The 22,241-nt window shown below is 44.1% G+C and overlaps 2 protein-coding genes across 2 annotated transcripts; both read right to left on the reverse strand.

The window, feature by feature from the left end:
• Positions 1 to 7,921: 7,921 nt before the first annotated feature.
• LOC311519086 (uncharacterized protein) lies at positions 7,922 to 11,233 on the reverse strand. The gene is made up of 2 exons (XM_084625308.1): positions 9,142 to 11,233; positions 7,922 to 8,557 (listed from the first exon to the last, which is right to left on the reverse strand). The coding sequence occupies exons 1-2, from the start codon at positions 10,004 to 10,006 to the stop codon at positions 8,037 to 8,039; spliced, it is 1,386 nt and encodes a 461-aa protein (XP_084481434.1). The 5' UTR covers positions 10,007 to 11,233; the 3' UTR covers positions 7,922 to 8,036.
• Positions 11,234 to 12,078: 845 nt separating this feature from the next.
• DPY30 (dpy-30 histone methyltransferase complex regulatory subunit) lies at positions 12,079 to 21,983 on the reverse strand. Its single transcript, XM_084624961.1, has 5 exons — positions 21,824 to 21,983; positions 19,887 to 19,958; positions 19,750 to 19,797; positions 14,720 to 14,862; positions 12,079 to 12,330 (listed from the first exon to the last, which is right to left on the reverse strand). Exons 2-5 carry the CDS (start codon positions 19,920 to 19,922, stop codon positions 12,258 to 12,260), a joined length of 300 nt encoding a protein of 99 aa, XP_084481087.1. The 5' UTR covers positions 19,923 to 19,958; positions 21,824 to 21,983; the 3' UTR covers positions 12,079 to 12,257.
• Positions 21,984 to 22,241: the final 258 nt, after the last annotated feature.

Below are 22,241 nucleotides of genomic sequence, written 5' to 3' on the forward strand. Positions count from 1 at the left end.
AAAACCAGTAGGAGAACACTTCAACCTCTCTGGCCACTCAGTAAAAGACTTAAGGGTGGCAATTTTGCAACAGAAAAGCTTCAAAAACAGACTCCAATGAGAAACTGCTGAGCTTGAATTAATATGCAAACTAGATACTATTAACTTGGGTTTGAATAGAGACTGGGAGTGGCTGGGTCATTACACATATTGAATCTATTTCCCCATGTTAAGTATCCTCACACCTTCTTGTCAACTGTCTAAATGGGCCATCTTGATCATCACTACAGAAGTTTTTTTCTCCTGCTGATAATAGTGCATCTTAATTAATTAGCCTCTTACAGTTTGTATGGCAACTTCCACCTTCTCTGTATGTATATATTATCTTCTTACTATATGTTCCATTCTATGCATCCGATGAAGTGGGCTGTAGCCCACAAAAGCTTATGCTCTAATAAATTTGTTAGTCTCTAAGGTGCTACAAGTACTCCTGTTCTTTTTGCGGATACAGACTAACACAGCTGCTCCTCTGAAACCAGACTTAACACTGCTTTTCTTCATAAGTCACTCTGCCCTCTACTGCTATTACACATGGACTACTGGAATCAAAAGTTTCCTTCCAATTTTTCATGGTTTCCAATATACTATGAGAGGCTGTGTTGACAAAACCATAATATTAGAGCCTGCAGCCAAATCTCCTCCCTTTGAATTCTTGGGCAATACAGGAGTTTTCTTCTTCACTCTCAATATCCTCCCTCTTCTGACCACTCCTCTGCCAGCACTTTAGAGCCATTGGCGATGCAACCCACACTTTTACATTTTCATTGAAACACTAACTCCCTACAATGGCATCTGCCTTAGGGAAAGATGAACACTTGAGGGGAAAGGATCACTCTTATATATGTGTGGAAGGAATATCTGTAAATATTTGTATTTTAGCAGACAAAAAGGGAATATAGCCTGAAATCATACAAATGAATCTACTGATCCTCTCACTTCCTTGCTGGAGATCTGTGCTCAGGTACTCCAGGAAAATTTCAAATATGGCGTCATAAACATACAGCTAAGGGTAGCATAAAATCCCTCCTTTACCTGTAAAGGGTTAATCAGTTCCATTAACTAGTTGGCACCTGACCAGGACCAATGGGGAAAGAAGATACTTTCAAATGGGGGGGAGGGGGAGGGAATTTTTGTTTGTGCTTTGTTGCCTATTTAGCTTTTTAAGAGTTAGACACAATTAGATGACAAGAAGGGAATTATCTGTTGAGGCCTTGACAACTTACTAGAATATTCTCATTAAATTGGAAATATGGAAAAAGTGAAAAATGGGAATATTAGGGAATCAAAGAATCAAATAACATTGTGAACATAGAAAATTTCTATTGGTGCTCTTACTTAAGAATTGATGACAGTCAAATCAAATTCTACCATTTCTGTTACTATTAACCAAGCTTTTAACCTTACGATTGCTAAGGAGTTGCCAGTCTGGATTCCAATATCCTACAGCAATAGTCATTGCCACATTCACTCATTCTTGCAAGTTTTGAAAAAAACAGAGAATTGGTATTTCTCAAGTGTTGCATCCACACAATTCCGTAGTTTGCTTGGGTTACCTGCAAGCCAGTGGGCTATATCACCAGTCCATACACTAAAGAATGCTCTCCAGCCACAGGATTTCAGTCTCTTTTCTTCACAGCTTTGGTTTTATTACTTTGAACAAAATTGTTAAACACAAGTTCAATATCTCAATCACATCCTCTCCCCTGAGCAAAGGTCTTTTGCAGGAGCTTATCTATTCCCTGCAGCCATCCTGCTTTTTCCTATCCTGCTCCCTGTAGAGCTACATTTACATCAGAGTTAAAGTAAGCTTCTCTGGTCCTGACAGGAATACACTCCATAGTTGGAGGTGAGTGCTGAACCCTGACTCCCTTAAAGTGCCACCCCACTCTCTGACATTACCTAGTTGAAAAGGAAGAAGTTTAGAGCCTGTTAAGTAAAATGTTTTGCATGCAGGCATGATGATCAAAATGCTATATATTCTGTTATGTAGTATTACATAACATTAAGTATTTATTCTGAGACAGATACCAAGAAAACATTGGATGAAAAAGTTCAATGCAAAGAAAATATGAGTAACAAACTAATCCTCAAAGAGTTATAAAAATGTCTTTCATAATTATAAGGGTTTTTTTTTCTGATAATGCATCTTTAATTAAGGAATTGATACATAATTCTTCAATGGAAGTCTGTTACTCTCCATATACCTTTCCCTCTCTGTGATTCTAGCAAATTATGATTGCTGTGTGTAATTAATTATTGGTGTTAGTAGCTTACTAAACACCAAAATCAGCAATCATGAAAGAAGACTGCTTTGGTTAAAAAACCTTCCTGGTTAAGAAGGGAGTGAAAGAAGTTACTATAAACGGATGAAAAAAGGAAAGACTGAGAGCAGTGAGCACAAATCAGCAGTTAGGAAATGCAGCCAATTGACAAAGAAATCCATGAAAACTCTACAGCCAGTAGTGCTGAGCATACTGAGAAGGAATACTTCAAATACACCAGGAACGCATGAAATTCTAGCAATACCATAGGTCCACTTCTAGACAACCATGGTAAAACTATCAATCATAATGCAGAAAAGGCAAATGTATTCAATAAATGTCTTCTGTATTTGGTAAGAAGCAGGATGATGTATTCATATATTACAAAAGCAGCAAAGAGTCCTGTGGCAACTTATAGACTAACAGATGTATTGGAGCGAAAGCTTTCGTGGGTGAATACCCACTTCGTCGGATGCATGTAGTGGAAATTTCCAGACGCAGGTATAAATATGCAAGCAAGGGTATGTCTACACTACGGAATAAGGTCGAATTTATAGAAGTCGGTTTTTTAGAAATTGGTTTTATATATTCGAGTGTGTGTGTCCCCACAGAAAATGCTCTAAGTGCATTAACTCGGCGGAGTGCTTCCACAGTACCGAGGCTAGAGTCGACTTCCGGAGCATTGCACTGTGGATAGCTATCCCACAATTCCCGCAGTCTCCGCTGCCCTTTGGAATTTTGGGTTGAGATCCCAATACCTGATGGGGCTAAAACATTGTCGCGGGTGGTTCTGGGTACATATCGTCAGGCCCCCGTTCCCTCCCTCCCTCCGTGAAAGCAAGGGCAGACAATCGTTTCGCGCCTTTTTTCCTGAGTTACCTGTGCAGACGCCATACCACGGCAAGCATGGAGCCCGCTCAGGTAACCGTCACCCTATGTCTCCTGGGTGCTGGCAGACGCGGTACGGCTTTGCTGCACAGTAGCAGCAACCCCTTGCCTTCTGGCAGCAGACGGTGCAGTACGACTGGTAGCCATCCTCGTTGTGTCCGAGGTGCTCCTGGCCACGTCGGCTGGGAGCGCCTGGACAGACATGGGCGCAGGGACTAAATTTGGAGTGACTTGACCAGGTCATTCTCTTTAGTCCTGCAGTCAGTCCTATTGAACCATCTTATGGTGAGCAGGCAGGCAATACAGATTGCTAGCAGTCGTACTGTACCATCTTCTGCCGGGCAGGCAAGAGATGAGGATGGCTAGCAGTCGTACTGTACCATCTTCTGCCGGGCAGGCAAGAGATGAGGATGGCTAGAATCATAGAATATCAGGGTTGGAAGGGACCCCAAAAGGTCATCTAGTCCAACCCCCTGCTCGAAGCAGGACCAATTCCCAGTTAAATCATCCCAGCCAGGGCTTTGTCAAGCCTGACCTTAAAAACCTCTAAGGAAGGAGATTCTACCACCTCCCTAGGTAACGCATTCCAGTGTTTCACCACCCTCTTAGTGAAAAAGTTTTTCCTAATATCCAATCTAAACCTTCCCCACTGCAACTTGAGACCATTACTCCTCATTCTGTCATCTGCTACCATTGAGAACAGTCTAGAGCCATCCTCTTTGGAACCCCCTTTCAGGTAGTTGAAAGCAGCTATCAAATCCCCCCTCATTCTTCTCTTCTGCAGGCTAAACAATCCCAGCTCCCTCAGCCTCTCCTCATAACTCATGTGTTCCAGTCCCCTAATCATTTTTGTTGCCCTTCGCTGGACTCTCTCCAATTTATCCACATCCTTCTTGAAGTGTGGGGCCCAAAACTGGACACAGTACTCCAGATGAGGCCTCACCAATATTGAATAGAGGGGAACGATCACATCCCTCGATCTGCTCGCTATGCCCCTACTTATACATCCCAAAATGCCATTGGCCTTCTTGGCAACAAGGGCACACTGCTGACTCATATCCAGCTTCTCGTCCACTGTCACCCCTAGGTCCTTTTCTGCAGAACTGCTGCCTAGCCATTCAGTCCCTAGTCTGTAGCTGTGCATTGGGTTCTTCCGTCCTAAGTGCAGGACCCTGCACTTATCCTTATTGAACCTCATCAGATTTCTCTTGGCCCAATCCTCCAATTTGTCTAGGTCTTTCTGTATCCTATCCCTCCCCTCCAGCGTATCCACCACTCCTCCCAGTTTAGTATCATCCGCAAATTTGCTGAGAGTGCAATCCACACCATCCTCCAGATCATTTATGAAGATATTGAACAAAACCGGCCCCAGGACCGACCCTTGGGGTACTCCACTTGATACCGGCTGCCAACTAGATATGGAGCCATTGATCACTACCCGTTGAGCCCGACAATCTAGCCAGCTTTCTACCCACCTTGTAGTGCATTCATCCAGCCCATACTTCCTTAACTTTCTGACAAGAATACTGTGGGAGACCGTGTCAAAAGCTTTGCTAAAGTCAAGAAACAATACATCCACTGCTTTCCCTTCATCCACAGAACCAGTAATCTCATCATAAAAGGCAATTAGATTAGTCAGGCATGACCTTCCCTTGGTGAATCCATGCTGGCTGTTCCTGATCACTTTCCTCTCATGCAAGTGCTTCAGGATTGATTCTTTGAGGACCTGCTCCATGATTTTTCCAGGGACTGAGGTGTGGCTGACTGGCCTGTAGTTCCCAGGATCCTCCTTCTTCCCTTTTTTAAAGATTGGCACTACATTAGCCTTTTTCCAGTCATCCGGGACTTCCCCGGTTCGCCACGAGTTTTCAAAGATAATGGCCAATGGCTCTGCAATCACAGCCGCCAATTCCTTCAGCACTCTTGGATGCAACTCGTCCGGCCCCATGGACTTGTGCACATCCAGCTTTTCTAAATAGTCCCTAACCACCTCTATCTCCACAGAGGGCTGGCCATCTCTTCCCCATTTTGTGATGCCCAGCGCAGCAGTCTGGGAGCTGACCTTGTTAGTGAAAACAGAGGCAAAAAAAGCATTGAGTACATTAGCTTTTTCCACATCCTCTGTCACTAGGTTGCCTCCCTCATTCAGTAAGGGGCCCACATATTCCTTGGCTTTCTTCTTGTTGCCAACATACCTGAAGAAACCCTTCTTGTTACTCTTGACATCTCTGGCTAGCTGCAGCTCCAGGTGCGATTTGGCCCTCCTGATATCATTCCTACATGCCCGAGCAATATTTTTATACTCTTCCCTGGTCATATGTCCAAACTTCCACTTCTTGTAAGCTTCTTTTTTATGTTTAAGATCCGCTAGGATTTCACCATTAAGCCAAGCTGGTCGCCTGCCATATTTACTATTCTTTCGACTCATCGGGATGGTTTGTCCCTGTAACCTCAACAGGGATTCCTTGAAATACAGCCAGCTCTCCTGGACTCCTTTCCCCTTCAAGTTAGTCCCCCAGGGGATCCTGGCCATCCGTTCCCTGAGGGAGTCGAAGTCTGCTTTCCTGAAGTCCAGGGTCCGTATCCTGCTGCTTACCTTTCTTCCCTGCGTCAGGATCCTGAACTCAACCAACTCATGGTCACTGCCTCCCAGATTCCCATCCACTTTTGCTTCCCCCACTAATTCTTCCCGGTTTGTGAGCAGCAGGTCAAGAAAAGCGCCCCCCCTAGTTGGCTCCTCTAGCACTTGCGCCAGGAAATTGTCCCCTACGCTTTCCAAAAACTTCCTGGATTGTCTATGCACCGCTGTATTGTCGTACTGTACCATCTTCTGCCGAGCAGCCATGAGATGTGGATGGCATGCAGTCCTTCTGCACCGTCTGCTGCCAGCCAAAGATGTAAAATATAGATGGAGTGGATCAAAACAAGAAATAGACCAGATTTGTTTTGTACTCATTTGCCTCCTCCCCTGTCTAGGGGACTCATTCCTTTAGGTCACACTTCAGTCACTCACAGAGAAGGTGCAGCGAGGTAAATCTAGCCATGTATCAATCAGAGGCCAGGCTAACCTCCTCGTTCTAATAAGAACAATAACTTAGGTGCACCATTTCTTATTGGAACCCTCCGTGAAGTCCTGCCTGAAATACTCCTTGATGTAAAGACACCCCCTTTGTTGATTTTAGCTCCCTGAAGCCAACCCTGTAAGCCGTGTCGTCAGTCGCCCCTCCCTCCATCAGAGCACCGGCAGACAATCGTTCCGCGCCTTTTTTCTGTGCGGACGCCATACCAAGGCAAGCATGGAGGCCGCTCAGCTCACTTTGGCAATTAGGAGCACATTAAACACCACACGCATTATCCAGCAGTATATGCAGCACCAGAACCGGGCAAAGCGATACCAGGCGAGGAGGCGACGTCAGCGCGGTCCCGTGAGTGATCAGGACATGGACACAGATTTCTCTGAAAGCATAGGCCCTGCCAATGCATGCATCATGGTGCTAATGGGTCAGGTTCATGCTGTGGAACGCCGATTCTGGGCTCGGGAAACAAGCACAGACTGGTGGGACCGCATAGTGTTGCAGGTCTGGGACGATTCCCAGTGGCTGCGAAACTTTCGCATGCGTAAGGGCACTTTCATGGAACTTTGTGACTTGCTTTCCCCTGCCCTGAGGCGCATGAATACCAAGATGAGAGCAGCCCTCACAGTTGCGAAGCGAGTGGCGATAGCCCTGTGGAAGCTTGCAACGCCAGACAGCTACCGGTCAGTTGGGAATCAATTTGGAGTGGGCAAATCTACTGTTGGGGCTGCTGTGATGCAAGTAGCCCACGCAATCAAAGATCTGCTGATATCAAGGGTAGTGACCCTGGGAAATGTGCAGGTCATAGTGGATGGCTTTGCTGCAATGGGATTCCCTAACTGTGGTGGGGCCATAGACGGAACCCATATCCCTATCTTGGCACCGGAACACCAAGCCGCCGAGTACATAAACCGCAAGGGGTACTTTTCGATAGTGCTGCAAGCTCTGGTGGATCACAAGGGACGTTTCACCAACATCAACGTGGGATGGCCGGGAAAGGTACATGACGCTCGCATCTTCAGGAACTCTAATCTGTTTCAAAAGCTGCAGGAAGGGACTTTATTCCCAGACCAGAAAATAACTGTTGGGGATGTTGAAATGACTATATGTATCCTTGGGGACCCAGCCTACCCCTTAATGCCATGGCTCATGAAGCCGTACACAGGCAGCCTGGACAATAGTCAGGAGCTGTTCAACTACAGGCTGAGCAAGTGCAGAATGGTGGTAGAATGTGCATTTGGACGTTTAAAGGCGCACTGGCGCAGTTTACTGACTCGCTTAGACCTCAGCGAAACCAATATTCCCACTGTTATTACTGCTTGCTGTGTGCTCCACAATATCTGTAAGAGTAAGGGGGAGACGTTTATGGCGGGATGGGAGGTTGAGGCAAATCGCCTGGTTGCTGGTTACGTGCAGCCAGACACCAGGGCAGTTAGAAGAGCACAGGAGGGCGCGGTACGCATCAGAGAAGCTTTGAAAACCAGTTTCATGACTGGCCAGGCTACGGTGTGAAAGTTCTGTTTGTTTCTCCTTGATGAAACCTCCCACCCCTTGGTTCACACTACTTCCCTGTAAGCTAACCATCCGCCCCTCCTCCCTTCAATCACCGCTTGCAGAGGCAATAAAGTCATTGTTGCTTCACATTCATGCATTCTTTATTCATTCATCACACAAATAGGGGGATGACTACCAAGGTAGCCCAGGAGGGGTGGTGAAGGAGGGAAGGAAAATGCCACACAGCACTTTAAGCACAGCACTTTAAAAGTTTACAACTTTAAAATGTATTGAATGACAGCCTTCTTTTTTTTGGGTAATCCTCTGTGGTGGAGTGGCTGGTTGGCCGGAGGCCCCCCCACCGTGTTCTTGGGCGTCTGGGTGTGGAGGCTATGGAACTTGGGGAGGAGGGCGGTTGGTTACAGAGGGGCTGCAGTGGCAGTCTGTGCTCCAGCTGCCTTTGCTGCAGCTCAACCATACACTGGAGCATACTGGTTTGGTCCTCCAGCAGCCTCAGCATTGAATCCTGCCTCCTCTCATCACGCTGCCGCCACATTTGAGCTTCAGCCCTCTCTTCAGCCCGCCACTTACTCTCTTCAGCCCGCCACCTCTCCTCCCGGTCATTTTGTGCTTTCCTGCACTCTGACATTATTTGCCTCCACACATTCGTCTGTGCTCTGTCAGTGTGGGAGGACAGCATGAGCTCGGAGAACATTTCATCGCGAGTGCGTTTTTTTTTCTTTCTAAGCTTCACTAGCCTCTGGGAAGGACAAGATCCTGTGATCATTGAAACACATGCAGCTGGTGGAGAAAAAAAAGGGACAGCGGTATTTAAAAAGACACATTTTATAAAACAATGGCTACACTCTTTCAGGGTAAACCTTGCTGTTAACATTACATACATAGCACATGTGCTTTTGTTACAAGGTCGCATTTTGCCTCCCCCAACCGCGTGGCTACCCCCTCAACCCTCCCCCCTCCCCGTGGCTAACAGCGGGGAACATTTCTGTTTAGCCACAGGCAAACAGCCCAGCAGGAATGGGCTCCTCTGAGTGTCCCCTGAAGAAAAGCACTCTATTTCAACCAGGTGACCATGAATTATATCTCACTCTCCTGAGGATAACACAGAGAGATAAAAAACGGATGTTGTTTGAATGCCAGCAAACATACACTGCAATGCTTTGTTCTACGATTCCCCAGTACGTGTTACTGGCCTGGAGTGGTAAAGTGTCCTACCATGAAGGATGCAATAAGGCTGCCCTCCCCAGAAACCTTTTGCAAAGGCTTTGGGAGTACATCTAGGAGAACCGCGAATGCCAGGGCAAAGTAATCCTTTCACATGCTTGCTTTTAAACCATGTATAGTATTTTAAAAGGTACACTCACCAGAGGTCCCTTCTCCGCCTGCTGGGTCCAGGAGGCAGCCTTGGGTGGGTTCGGGGGGTACTGGCTCCAGGTCCAGGGTGAGAAACAGTTCCTGGCTGTTGGGAAAACCGGTTTCTCCGCTTGCTTGCTGTGAGCTATCTACAACCTCCTCCTCCTCATCATCTTCTTCGTCCCCAAAACCTGCTTCCGTATTGCCTCCATCTCCATTGAAGGAGTCAAACAACACGGCTGGGATAGTGGTGGCTGAACCCCCTAAAATGGCATGCAGCTCATCATAGAAGCGGCATGTTTGGGGCTCTGACCCGGAGCGGCCGTTCGCCTCTCTGGTTTTCTGGTAGGCTTGCCTCAGCTCCTTCAGTTTCACGCGGCACTGCTTCGGGTCCCTGTTATGGCCTCTGTCCTTCATGCCCTGGGAGATTTTGAGAAAGGTTTTGGCATTTCGAAAACTGGAACGGAGTTCTGATAGCACAGATTCCTCTCCCCAAACAGCGATCAGATCCCGTACCTCCCGTTCAGTCCATGCTGGAGCTCTTTTGCGATTCTGGGACTCCATCATGGTCACCTCTGCTGATGAGCTCTGCATGGTCACCTGCAGCTTGCCACGCTGGCCAAACAGGAAATGAGATTCAAAAGTTCGCGGTTCTTTTCCTGTCTCCCTGGCCAGTGCATCTGAGGTGAGAGTGCTGTCCAGAGCGGTCACAATGGAGCACTCTGGGATAGCTCCTGGAGGCCAATACCGTCGAATTGTGTCCACAGTACCCCAAATTCGAGCCGGCAAGGCCGATTTAAGCACTAATCCACTTGTCAGGGGTGGAGTAAGGAAATCGATTTTAAGAGCCCTTAAAGTCGAAATAAAGGGCTTCATCGTGTGGATGGGTGCAGGTTTACATCGATTTAATGTTGCTAAATTCGACCTAAAGTCCTAGTGTAGACCAGGGCCAAGAATCAGGCTAGGGATAATGCAGTTATTACAGTTATAATGAAATACTTTTTATGCCATCAGTAACTAGGGAAATGTTAAATAGCAACTATTAAAGTTACAAAAACTTGTAAAACGTGCAAAAATTTTAAGTGGGGGCATTGCTTGAGGAGGAAGGATGGGCATGTTATTAGAACAGTCTAAAGAGGGATGCCATATCATGTAGGAAAAGGCACCTGCCTCCAGCTGATGAGAGCATTGGTGGTTAGTGAAGCTGGCTTGTGGTGACCAGAGAACAGTAGAGATGCCCACTTAGTTGTCAAAAGAGCCTGTGGTATCACTCTGAGGTTTACAGAGGTGCAGCGCTATTTAAGTGGGGCTGGAACTTTCCTGGGGCTAGAATCTGAAGAACCAATGCATCCTCTGCTGAGGTAGAGCTTGGAACCACACAGAAGCGTGAATGGAAGTTGTCAGCTTCTGTGGCATCAAGTTGGGGGGCTAGAATGGATACAGCTCCTCTCCATGATTGGCACTATTTCATTGAGTTCAAGTGCCAGACTCCAGGGAACCACTCCTACCATGCCCATAGTAGGGGTCAGTGGCTGAGGATGCAAGCTGGAACAGCACCAAAGGCTGTGGAGCAAATGCACATAAGGATCATAGCTTTTGTCTCTAAGTGAAGTGAAGCTGCTGCTTAAAGAGAAGACACAGAATGATTCCTAGCTGGGATAAAGAAAGGAACAAATCTGCATAAAATTTAGAATGTTTCTAAAGGATTTCCTATACACCAAAGGAAAGCTGATCTAGAGATAGCCTGACACTGCTGCCGAACAGAAGTTAGAACTGGATGTGAAGCCCTCTAGCCAGTGGATGACAGGTTTGATCTTTCCTCTTCAAGCGCACAGAGGTAAAACTCACAACAGAAATAGGGAGCACGGATATGGAGTATAATGATGATGCATACTGTGAAACATAAGACAGTACTCAAGAGATCATTTGGCTACAGAAGATTAACTACTTCTGCTTATATTAAGAACATTTTTGAAAAAAGTCATATAGCTAGAAGTTGCTTACCTATTGCAGTTACCAGTAAAACACAAGCTTACTGTAAATGAAAAGAAAAAAGTATTGCGTGTTTACTTTGTGCATTTTGATAGCACTTTGTATAGTCAGTTTTCGTTTCCCCTCAAACATCAGCAAGGAAACAAAAATCTATATAGTTATTTTGAGTATTTATAAAATCTGAGGAGGATACTGTTTAAAGGATGCTCTATTATTAGACACTGGACTTTTATTTTAAATAAGTCAATTTCACATAATTCAAGCTGTGTCCCTTTTAAATTGGTAATGCTATTGATGTTCCAGAATTAAAAGAAAGCTGTTAGGTATATGGCAAACAATGCTTCATTCTTTTTTCCATTCACCTTTATTAATGGCAGGACAAGATCACTGCAAGACTTGGCTAGTGTAAGAACATTTGTAGATACTAAATGGATCATTCCCTTATTATTCCATAAAACGCATTATTAAGGAAGTTACCAATAAATAATGCTCTATCACCCACTGCTGTAGCATGAATGTATCAGCAGAATTGGATGATTTTGTTCAGATGATACGTTCCCCTATGGTACCTTGTGTCCACTTCTTGTCTAGTAAAAATCAAGGATCCTACAGGACTCTGAAGTGAGGTGTCTTTCTTAATACACATTACATCTCACTAAATAAAGTTCTAGCATCCAAGGATATTCACATGCTTTTGATGACTGCTTGTCTTCTACCATTGATGGAGCAGCGAATATTGAATTCTATACTACTAACACAGAATTTATGGCTTTAATAGTTTAGGATATCTTTAACAGGAAAGGAGCTACATAAAACCAAGTCTGATTTTTAGTAATTTCTTACCAGTAAGATCATTACATTTGTTTCATGTACTGAGGTGAAATATTTCACTGGAATTATTCAAGCTTTCACCTAGCTGTGAACTTTCAATACTTTATTCTGAAGGACACTTAACATGTAGTTTAAGACTAGTAAGAATAAAAATGTACTTTATTAAATAACTCAAGAAAAGATAAGGGAAATTGTGCAGTCTGAAAGACATTGGTGGTTCTGTATGATTTTTACAGCAAAGAATGAATCATGGCAAATTAGCATCTAAGTTTAGCAGCCAAACTGTCGTCCTCTTCCCATGGAATTAATTTCGGTCCTCAAACTGTGACTTGTTTTTTAAAAGATATGCTGCTAGGAATTCAATAGGATTTGGCGGTCTGTAGAGATAAAAAAAAATCAAGCGTAATTACTATTTGTCACATACATTTAAGTGAGCTGGAGAGCTCATCTTCACTGAAAACAGACTTACTTGTAAAAGCACTGGACAAATTAGAAATGTTCAGCTTTGTAGCATAACAATCACAAAGGGTCATGTTTCAGCAGCAACTAGAGAACTCCCTAGCCAGGAAGTTCCTCCATTTATTAAGATTCCCATTGCAACACTTCCTGGTCCCCGATAGCCCCTACACAATTGTCATTATTAGGCTACATCTACAATAAGCTCTAGGGATGTGATTCTTCTGCTCATGTGCACACTCATATTAGCGGTCACCAAACTAGTGAGTATAAATAGCAGTTCAGCCACAGTTTCAGCAGCAGAGGCAAGGCTAAGCTGTGCCAAGTAAATGCACACCAGTTTCAGGAGGATGTATACTTAGTACAGCTCAGCCATGCCTCTGCTGCTGCCACCCGTGCTACCGTAGCTACACTGCTATTTCTACTTGTACTAGCTTGATGAGAGTAAGTGCAAGTATGTGTACATGAACAGGAGAGTCACACACCTGGCTCAGTGTAGTCATAGCCTGAGAAGAAAACATTCTTCATAACTATAATTCAGATGCATATATAATTCTATGGAAATCAACATTTCTCATTTTATTTTTTTAGAGGCTTATGGTTCACAGTTAATCGGTAAGACAGACAACGCCTAAAATGTGTCCACAATTATCTTAAGCAGCTACCAGGGGAAGATGCTGTGCACAGGTTCTGGAAGGGAGGGAGACTGCATACGAAGTTGGGAAGGAAGAGTGGATCTAAGGGGAAGGAGAGACAATGGAAGTGACACTGACTAGGCAAATGAAGTCAGTTTAGAAAGGCTGGCCTCTCTCCCCCTCTAACCCATATCCATCTTAAAGTGTCAAGTGAATTACCCAAGTTTACACACTGAATTTATTTAATGTAATTTCTAATGCATTTGCCTATTTCACCAACTCCTGCCAGGTAAGGTAAAGATTTAAAGTAGCCAGCTTCTTTGTCTGCTTTGTTCTTGTCTTGTTATTTGATTTACTTCAGATAGCAACTGTTTAGTGCCTCCATTAGAACAGTCTGCCTCAAAGATATCTTTGTTGCTTCTGCCAAATATTTTTTTCTAACCAACACTTGTGATAACAGTTGAAATTATTGGAAGAAAAAACACTAACATGCAAACTGCTTTACAATTAAGCCTCACCACAGCCTTGCTAGGTAAGATTTGTTTTTCTTCAGCCGCAGAAAAGTGTAGTGCATAAATCCTGGTAATCCAACTTGTCTCACCCCACATATCAGGTTATCACACTCATTCCAGGGAAGTGTCCAAAAGTTTTAACTGTGGTCTGGAATATATCAATTTAGGACTACATAGTACTCTCCATCCAAAGCAGAACCCCAAATAAATCAGTAGAAGATCTGCACACAGTTTATAAGCAGAATATTGTCTCTACACAGCAACTAAGTGGTTAGTTATTGATGTGGGTGGCTTCTAGTTTAAACTCAAATGTTCTTTTGGGGTTAAGATACCACTGGGAGAGGTCTGAAGGTTCTCATGATTTTAACTTAGTCCATTGTGGTCCTTCGAAGTTTTTGATAAGATTAGCCAAAGTTTGTTCCTTCGGCAACAAAGGGGTATTATTAGCATGTGCAGTATGACACTCAAGTGGTTCCAGTTATACCTAGATGACAGGAATCAACCGGAGAGGAAGGACAATTGAGTGTTTCTACTGAGGAACATCCTTTCCATGTTGTTCAAAGTATATATGAGGCCTCCTGGAAAAACAGTCTTTAAACAAAGGGAACAGTATCATTAGTATGCCGCTACAGCACAATCTCTCATTGTATGAGCTCCCAAGAATAAGTGCCGAGGAAGAATTTATATGCTATTACCAGCTGGATTTTCTGGAACTACCTTGTTCAATAAAGTAAGAGATAGCATGAGGAGTACCTACTTACTGAGGGAGCAGGACTCATTCAAGAACCCTGAGCCAGGTTAAGAATGCTGGTGAAATGTCTGTCCAGGCTCTTGCCATGAGGAACCATGCAACAGATTTACTTAAAGAACAGATTTATTCAGACTGCATTCTTATTTACCCTGTGAAAACTTTGCACTAAAACTACATGTCCTTGTGACAATGAGATTACCGATATTCTCTTATACAGCTCACATCGCAAGCAGCTAGTTACAGAACACATCTTGGCTGCTCAAGAGAATAGACATGCTATTACATCCACCCCAAATGCCATACGTGAGCTTTTGATGGAGACAAACTGGTTTTGCAAGCTGGTAAGTGGGAAGGCCCTGGCCACATCTTAGCCTCCTTTATTTTGAGAAAAATGCTACATTAAGTTCTTTACCTCTCCTTTGCAAGTACAGCAAGTCCCTGTAGTAAGATAGGCACAACTGTCTGATCCAAGTAGGCACGTGTAGGTAACGACTGAAGATCCACCTTCTGCTTTGATGTTTTCTCTGCGTTAATCTTCTCATTTTCTACTATCCTCTGATGAATTCAAGGCATCATGTGAATAAAAGTATTGAAATTAGTACATAAAAAGTCTACTTAAAAGTAGACATTCAGCAAAAGCAATCAGATAAGGGTATTAGAAGATGGAGTGAAATTATCCTCAAATTTCACTCCATATTTTTAATTTGGTTGAGAATCTCAATTCTGTTTTCTTAAGTTAAATATAGAAAGCCTTATGTTAGATTCTAACAGCATGCTGCCATATAAGCTACATTAAGTTTCTTGAAACTGGAGGCAGCCCCTACACTACCATTTTCATCAGCTCTTTTATATTCATGGCTCTTCCCTGCCAACTGTTATAGATTAGAATGATTTTATTTATGTAAGCAGTCCTCATTAAGTTGCTCTTGTGAGCATTTGTAGTACCAGGCTTCAAAAAGTAGGACCAAATTCTGCAAGAAGGATTTGCAGGATAGGACACTTGAATTTACCAAGCGTTCCCCTGCCAGCAATGGTACTTGGAACAGACCATGGTACATGGTACTTGGTCCAACCATGCAAATCCCTGTGTGAAATCAGGCTCCAATACAGTAAGTTATTAATCTTTTTAATACGCTGAAATGCTTACGCACAAAATAGATACATTTCCTCCACTTTTTTGGCTCCACTATATTGTAACCTTTTGGTCAGAAAATATTAAATGAATTGTCTTATACTATTGTCAAATGGATTTTTACACACACAATATAATTTAACATAACGTCCTCCAAAATTGTCAGTTTTGCCACACATGGATATATTTTTAACATCAGCACTACAGAAAGTTAGTCTATAATTTATTCTAAATATGCAAAGAACATTTGGGGTAAGATCTAGAAATCATCATGGGTAGTTCAAAGAAGTCTGTCCATGGTAGTTGTAAATACAAAAAAACCAAAACCACAACCCTCACAGAACACACCCTGGCATCATAAAAGTAAGAAAAAACTAGGGCTGTTGATTAATCGTAGTTAACTCACGTGACTAATAACAAAAATTCATCACAATTAAAAAAATTAATTGCGATTAATTGCACTGTTAAACAATAAAATACCAATAGAAATTAAATTTTTGGATGTTTTTCTACATTTTCAAATATATCAATTTCAATTACAACACAGAATACAAAGTGTACAGTGCTCACTTGACAAAACGCAAAGAAGATACCAATGTGAAATTTCTAAATTTCTAAATAGCTACAGAACACAACCCATGATTTAACAATCTGAGAGAGATGAGGCATGGAGCATTTTTTCACAAGTCTTAAAAGAGCAATACTCTGATGTACAAACTACAGAACCCGAACCACCAAAAAAGAAAATCAATCTTCTGCTGGTGGCATCTGACTCACATGATGAAAATGAGCATGTGCCGGTCCGCACTGCTTTGGGTTGTTATTGAGCAGAACCCGTCATGAGCATAGATGCATGTCCTCTGGAATGGTGGTTGAAGCATCAAGGGACATATGAATCTTTAATGCATCTGGCATGTAAATATCTTGTGACGCCGGCTACAACAGTACCATGCAAATGCCTGTTCTCACTTCCAGGCGACATTGTAAACAAGAAGCAGGCAGCATTACCTTCTGTAAAGGTAAACAAACTTGTCTGTCTGAGTGATTGGCTGAACAAGAAGTAGGACCTAGTGGACTTGTAGGCTCTGAAGTTTTACAGTGTTTTGTTTTTGAATGCAGGGGTTTTTGGTACATAAGTCTACATTTGGAAGTTCAACTTTCATGATAAAGAGATTGCACTACAGTACTTGTATTAGGTGAATTAAAATACTATTTTTTGTTTTTTTGCTGTACAAATATTTGTAATCAAAAATATAAAGTGAGCACTGTACACCACTTTGTATTCTGTGTTATAACTGAAACCAATATATTTGAAAATGAGTAAACATCCAAAAATATTTAAATAAATGGTATTCTATTATTCTTTAACAGTGTGATTATTCGCGCAATTATTTTTAATCGCTTTACAGCTCTAGAAAAACATTATATACACAAAATGTGCAATGATTAGCGACCAATTTGGGTCATAGCATATCAAAATAGATACAGTGGAGATTGAAAAGAATACAAGGAAGTATGACCAAGATGGAGAATGGCAAGACAGGACTTTTGAACAGCAAGAAGTGGCTAAATGCTATTATTCACTAGCCTAGACTAGAAGAAAGTTAGAGGGACTTAATTGAAGGCACCTGTCTTATGATTACTCTTATTGCTATGCATATGTTTACTAGTCATTCCCCAAGCCTAACCTTTTCTCAACAAAAGAAAAAGTGTGTGTCAAAACAGCACCCTCAAATAATTAAGAGAGGGGGGAGAAAAAAAGTTGACTATTCTGGCACATTTCCAAGGCCTGAAAACATGGAAAGCGTCCCCCCCTCAAAAAAAAAAAGTTGCCAGGAAGGTGACATGCCAACATTCCCAGACAGGCATCACTCCTGTGTCTGACCACCTTCTCAATATTTCACCGAAGGGGGTCATGCGTAGTCTTGCTGAAAGCTAAAAACAAGCTGATTGACGTGGTTATTGGGAGATGTTAATATGGGAAACAATTTTAGAGTTATGTAACATAGTATATTTTGTTCCAGAACTGCTGGAAGTGAAACTTGTCACTTGAGGCCAAGGAGTCTCAGAGCTGACAATCAACATCTGTGGAGGCAGCCCTGCGTTCACTCTCTCGACCAGATGCAGGAGTGAGTGTTTACAAAGAAACAAAATCCAAGAGAAATCTCTGTTTAGGTGACTCCCTAGGCTAAGAGATAACAGTCCATAACTGTGTAAGAGAAGGGGAAAGGGGATAAGATGTTATCCTTTACAGAGGCGACATTCTGCCAGTGTCTCATGAAAAGGTCTTTGGGCTGGACAAGCGCTGCAAGGTCTGCCCACTGGGTGAGAAATACCGTATTAGTGACAAATTACTTTCTTGTCTAAGTATATGCTATAGATTGCATTTTATGATTCTCTTTTCTCCTGTACCCTTACATTTCCAAATCTTTTATTTTGGAATCTTTATCTCAAGCTGTGTTAAAATAGTCTTCAATTTTGTTTTATTATCAACACATCTAAGCCCCTTGTACTGTAACTCCTTGCTTAACGTTGTAGTTATGTTCCTGAAAAATGCTACTTTAAGCAAACGATGTTAAGCAAATCCAATTTTCCCATAAGAATTAATTGTAAATAAGGGGGGTCAGGTTCCTGGGAAATAAATTATATATATATGTATGTGTATATATATACCCACACAGTATAAGTTTTAAGCAAACAATTTAATATTGTAACCAACAATGATTGTGAAGCTTGGTTGAGGTGGTGGAGTCAGAGGCTGGAATATTTCCCAGGGAATGCCTTGCTGCTAAATGATGAACTAGCACTTGGCTGAGCCCTCAAGGGTTAACACATTGTTGTTAATGTAGTGTCACACTCTACAAGGCAGCACAAATGGAGGGAGGAGACACAACGGATGCATAGCAGTGGCTGCAAATATTTCCTGTGGAAACTGAACTTGATGATGAACCCACGCTATCCCACTGGAGCACACCACTCCTTCCACTTTCCAAAGTGCCAAGTGGTGCACGTGTGTGGAACAGAGACACACTGTGAGTGAGAGAGACACACATGCCGTGTGAGTGAGAGAGAGACGTGCATTACCCCTTTAAGTACACTGACCACACGCTGCCTTTTTAAGTAGATCAGCAAGTTGAGACAGCAGCTGCTGCCAGCAAGCTCCCTCCATCCTGAGCCCTGACGTGTCCCCACCTTGCTCTGTGGAGATGGGGTGCAGGAGCAGGGTGTAGGAGCAGGGGGACACCCTGACATCAGTATTCCTCTTTCCCCGCCCCTGCTCAGCAAGCAGGAGGCTCCCGGGAGCAGCTCTCAGGCAGAGGGCAGGAGCAGCACACAGTAGTGGAGGGCGGGATGTTCACCTAAACTGCCCAGCAATTGATAGCCTACTGGGGAGCTGCTGCACAGGGAACTTGGGGGAGCTGATAGGGGAGATGCCAACCCACCCTGGTTCCAAGCCCCCACCAGCTAGCTCCAAAGGGCTGCTCTTCCTGCAAGCAGTGGACAAAGCAGGCAGCTGCCAAGCAAAATTATAAGGGAGCATTGGGCAACTTTAAATGAACATGTTCTCTAATAGGTCCGCAACCTAACAATGTTAACTAGGATGACGTTAAGTGAGCAGTTACTGTATTAAGGAGAGTGTTGAACTGAGGTAAGGCTGGTAAATTGGCGTGCACTGCTTCCATGGAGGCAGTGGATCAGTGTACACCACAGAAGTCCAGAAGACAAGGTCCTGAGCACTCAAATATAACCATTGGGGGCATGTAAGTTTTCAGCATGCAGAGAGAAAAAGCCAGGCTTGTGAGGCCCGGAGCAGAGTGCTTGTGCTGCCAGAACTGGGAGGCATTTTCCCCTCACTTGGCAAAGACACTGCTCTCTCATGCTGTAAGGAGGTGGTAGCGATTCATACAAGAGGCTTTGGGTAACCTCAAGAAGTGTTCCATTGGTGTATTGTCAGAAGAACCTGTTGTAAGAGGTAGCAGAGGTAAGTTGTATATAGCACTTAAAAAAAAAAACAAACCCAAAGGACAAAACCACCACACAAAGGGATCATTATTTCTGTGGGACTAGAAACAGAATGGTAGCAGCCCAACCAGCAATACGGATATACTATTAAAAGGTCAATTGTGCATGATACCAGCATTTACTGAGTTATGCTAAGCACCCTTCATTACCCACTGTTTTCAAAAGCATTCAGTTCCTTGTATTTTGGGTCTGATTTCTGCAATCATTTTAGCTAAATTAAACCCATATTTCCCCCAAATCAGAAATACTACTTCAATTGCATTTGAGAACAATTAAATCTTAGTTACCTCTACATTTTCTGTAAGGCCATATTCAGCATGAGGATTTTCTGGAACCTGTAAAACAACATGCTAGTCAGCAAAACCAAAATGCACTTTATGCATCTGCTAACAGAAAAATCAGTGTAAAAAGTTTCTTACTATACCTGTGCCTGTCCCTCCATGATCTGTTCTGAGTCCATGATTTGAAACTTGAAAGTCACCAAATGTGCAACAATCTTGGGAAGTAACAAAAAAATCAGAACATTCAAATCAATAAAAAATAAGGTAGTTGACACTTAAAATACGGTTGACAATTTTGGTCACCATCATGCAAAGAGTTATCACCAAGGTAGGTTTGGGTCCTTTCCCTCCCCCTCAGCTCTGTCAACCATATTTTTCTTGTATAAAAAATCTGAAGTTTTGCAAAAGAACATGTGAAATAAACTCAGACAAAGTAACTTAAAAGAGAACTTTCAGACAAGGTTAGTTCAGTCATAATTACTTTGAAAAGAATTAGCAAATGTGTATACGTGGTCCAGAAACATCTAGAACTGACTGTACAAGTTAGTATTAAAGGAGACCAGCAAAAGTTTTTTTTAAAAAAAATAATAAAAAAAACCAATCAGACTTGTTCCTTTTTTCAATCTCTATAACATTTAAAGGCCTGAGACATGTGTTTTTAAAAATCTGTATTTTGCTTGTTTTGTCTTTTCTACCCTATATGACTCTATAACAGTTGTTCTTTGATCGGGCCCCCTTTCTTTATGTCTGTAGTCATTTATGCCATCCCCTGCCAAGTATATATACCATTACCTAGCTCTGAAGGCAGAGTGGAGAGCAGCAGCTACTGGCTGGGCCACCAGCTCTCAAGGCAGCACTGCACCAGCAGCACAGAAGTAAGGGTAGCAATGTGAAATCACTTTTCACAACAGACTTACCACCCCATTGCCACTCTTACTTTATGCTGCTGCTGCCACCACAAGTCTGAATGCCTAAGCCCCGCGTAAGGGATGGCAGAGAGGAGAGCTGAAGCTCAGGTGAAGCAGCTCCAACTGTCACTTTTATCTCCACATCCTAGGTGTGCCTGACCCTTTTGCACAAGACCCAGCCAGCTGGGGCTGATAGCCAGAGCTCTTAAACGAAAACAAAAAACCCACACAGCTCTCACCTCCCTCGAGAGGCCCACCACACAGTCTGAGAATGGCTGCTCTATAGTAAATAAAGAAATAGTGAAACTGGCATCCTCAAAGAGTCAAGTGAAAGAAAGCCAATCAAGTGAGGGAGGAAGAAAGTGTTTCAATAATTATTAACACTCATTTACCTCCCGTAGATAATGAACATATCAGAGAAGGGATATCTATTATGTACTGGTATTACAATATCTCCTAGAGGACCCAAACAATCCCACTTCCTCCATTAAGGCGCTAGAGTACAGGAGGTGTATGTTCAGAGACGTCCAAGGGCTCCTCCAGCAAAGCTGGAGACGAGGGGATCGGAGCAGGAGTTGAGAGCTGGATTACGACGGCTTCTCCTTTTTAATCATTCTCAGAACAGGCGAAGGAGCATCGCTTCGGCATACAGGAGAGCTCCCATTTCAGGAGAAATAAATGCCAGTGAGCGAACCCAAACCCACTCCCTGTCACAGCCGCCTCCGATACCAGCAGTCCGGGGCCAACATTACAGCACAGCTTAGAAGACCAGGAAAAAAAAAACCACAACTCTCTCCTGTCTTACGAAGTGACCTCCGTCAAGAGGCTACACGCCAGCCTGGGACAACCCCGCGTTCCGGCTCGGCTCCCCCCCCCCGCGCACCTGCTCTCGGCGCGGAGCAGCTGGTACCGTGGGAAGCCGCTAGAACGGCCCGGGCTGCGGCGGCTCCCGCAGCGAGGCTCCCTTTGAGACCGAGTGCCGGTGTCCGCGCCCCGAGGGCCACAGCCGAGGCTTCCCGCGCCAGGAGCGGGCAGGCGGCACCAGGCGTTGACCGGGCCGGACCGGACCAGCCCTCCCTCGCGGCCCCGCCCGCTGTGCCCCCTCCAGCCTCACGCCCGGCAGCGAGGGACGCAGCGCTACCCGCACTCCTCGGCCGTGGAGCCGCGCTCACCTCTCGAGACAGCCGCTCAACGGAGAGGACGCGGCGACGAGCCTCACCGTAGGGAGAAAAAGGGAAGGATCGTTGCGAGGCTACAGAAGCCTCGCAACAGCCTCAGCCACTAACAACAGCACGCTTGGCGGGGATATCGTAAATTGTTTTGCCGTAAGTGAAGGAAGTGGTGCTGCGGCGACCACCCAACTGCGCCTGCGCGAAGGGAAGGCCCGCCCGCCCCAAGTAGGGCAATGGAAAAAGTCCAGGCTTGGGGGCCCCCCCCCAGCATCATCAGACACGTGATCGTCAGTGGCCCCGCCCATTGAAGTCCGCTGGCTTGTCCTGGCTGGAGCTGCCGGCCGCCTAGCCTCGTGACCTTGCGCTGCTGCTTCTGGAGTCTAGGGGCAGGGGCGCGGCTTAGCAGTGGAGTTAGTCC

The sequence above is a fragment of the Lepidochelys olivacea genome (assembly GCF_965140295.1).
Source record: "Lepidochelys olivacea isolate rLepOli2 genome assembly, chromosome: 3".
NCBI classification, from domain to species: Eukaryota; Metazoa; Chordata; order Testudines; family Cheloniidae; genus Lepidochelys; species Lepidochelys olivacea.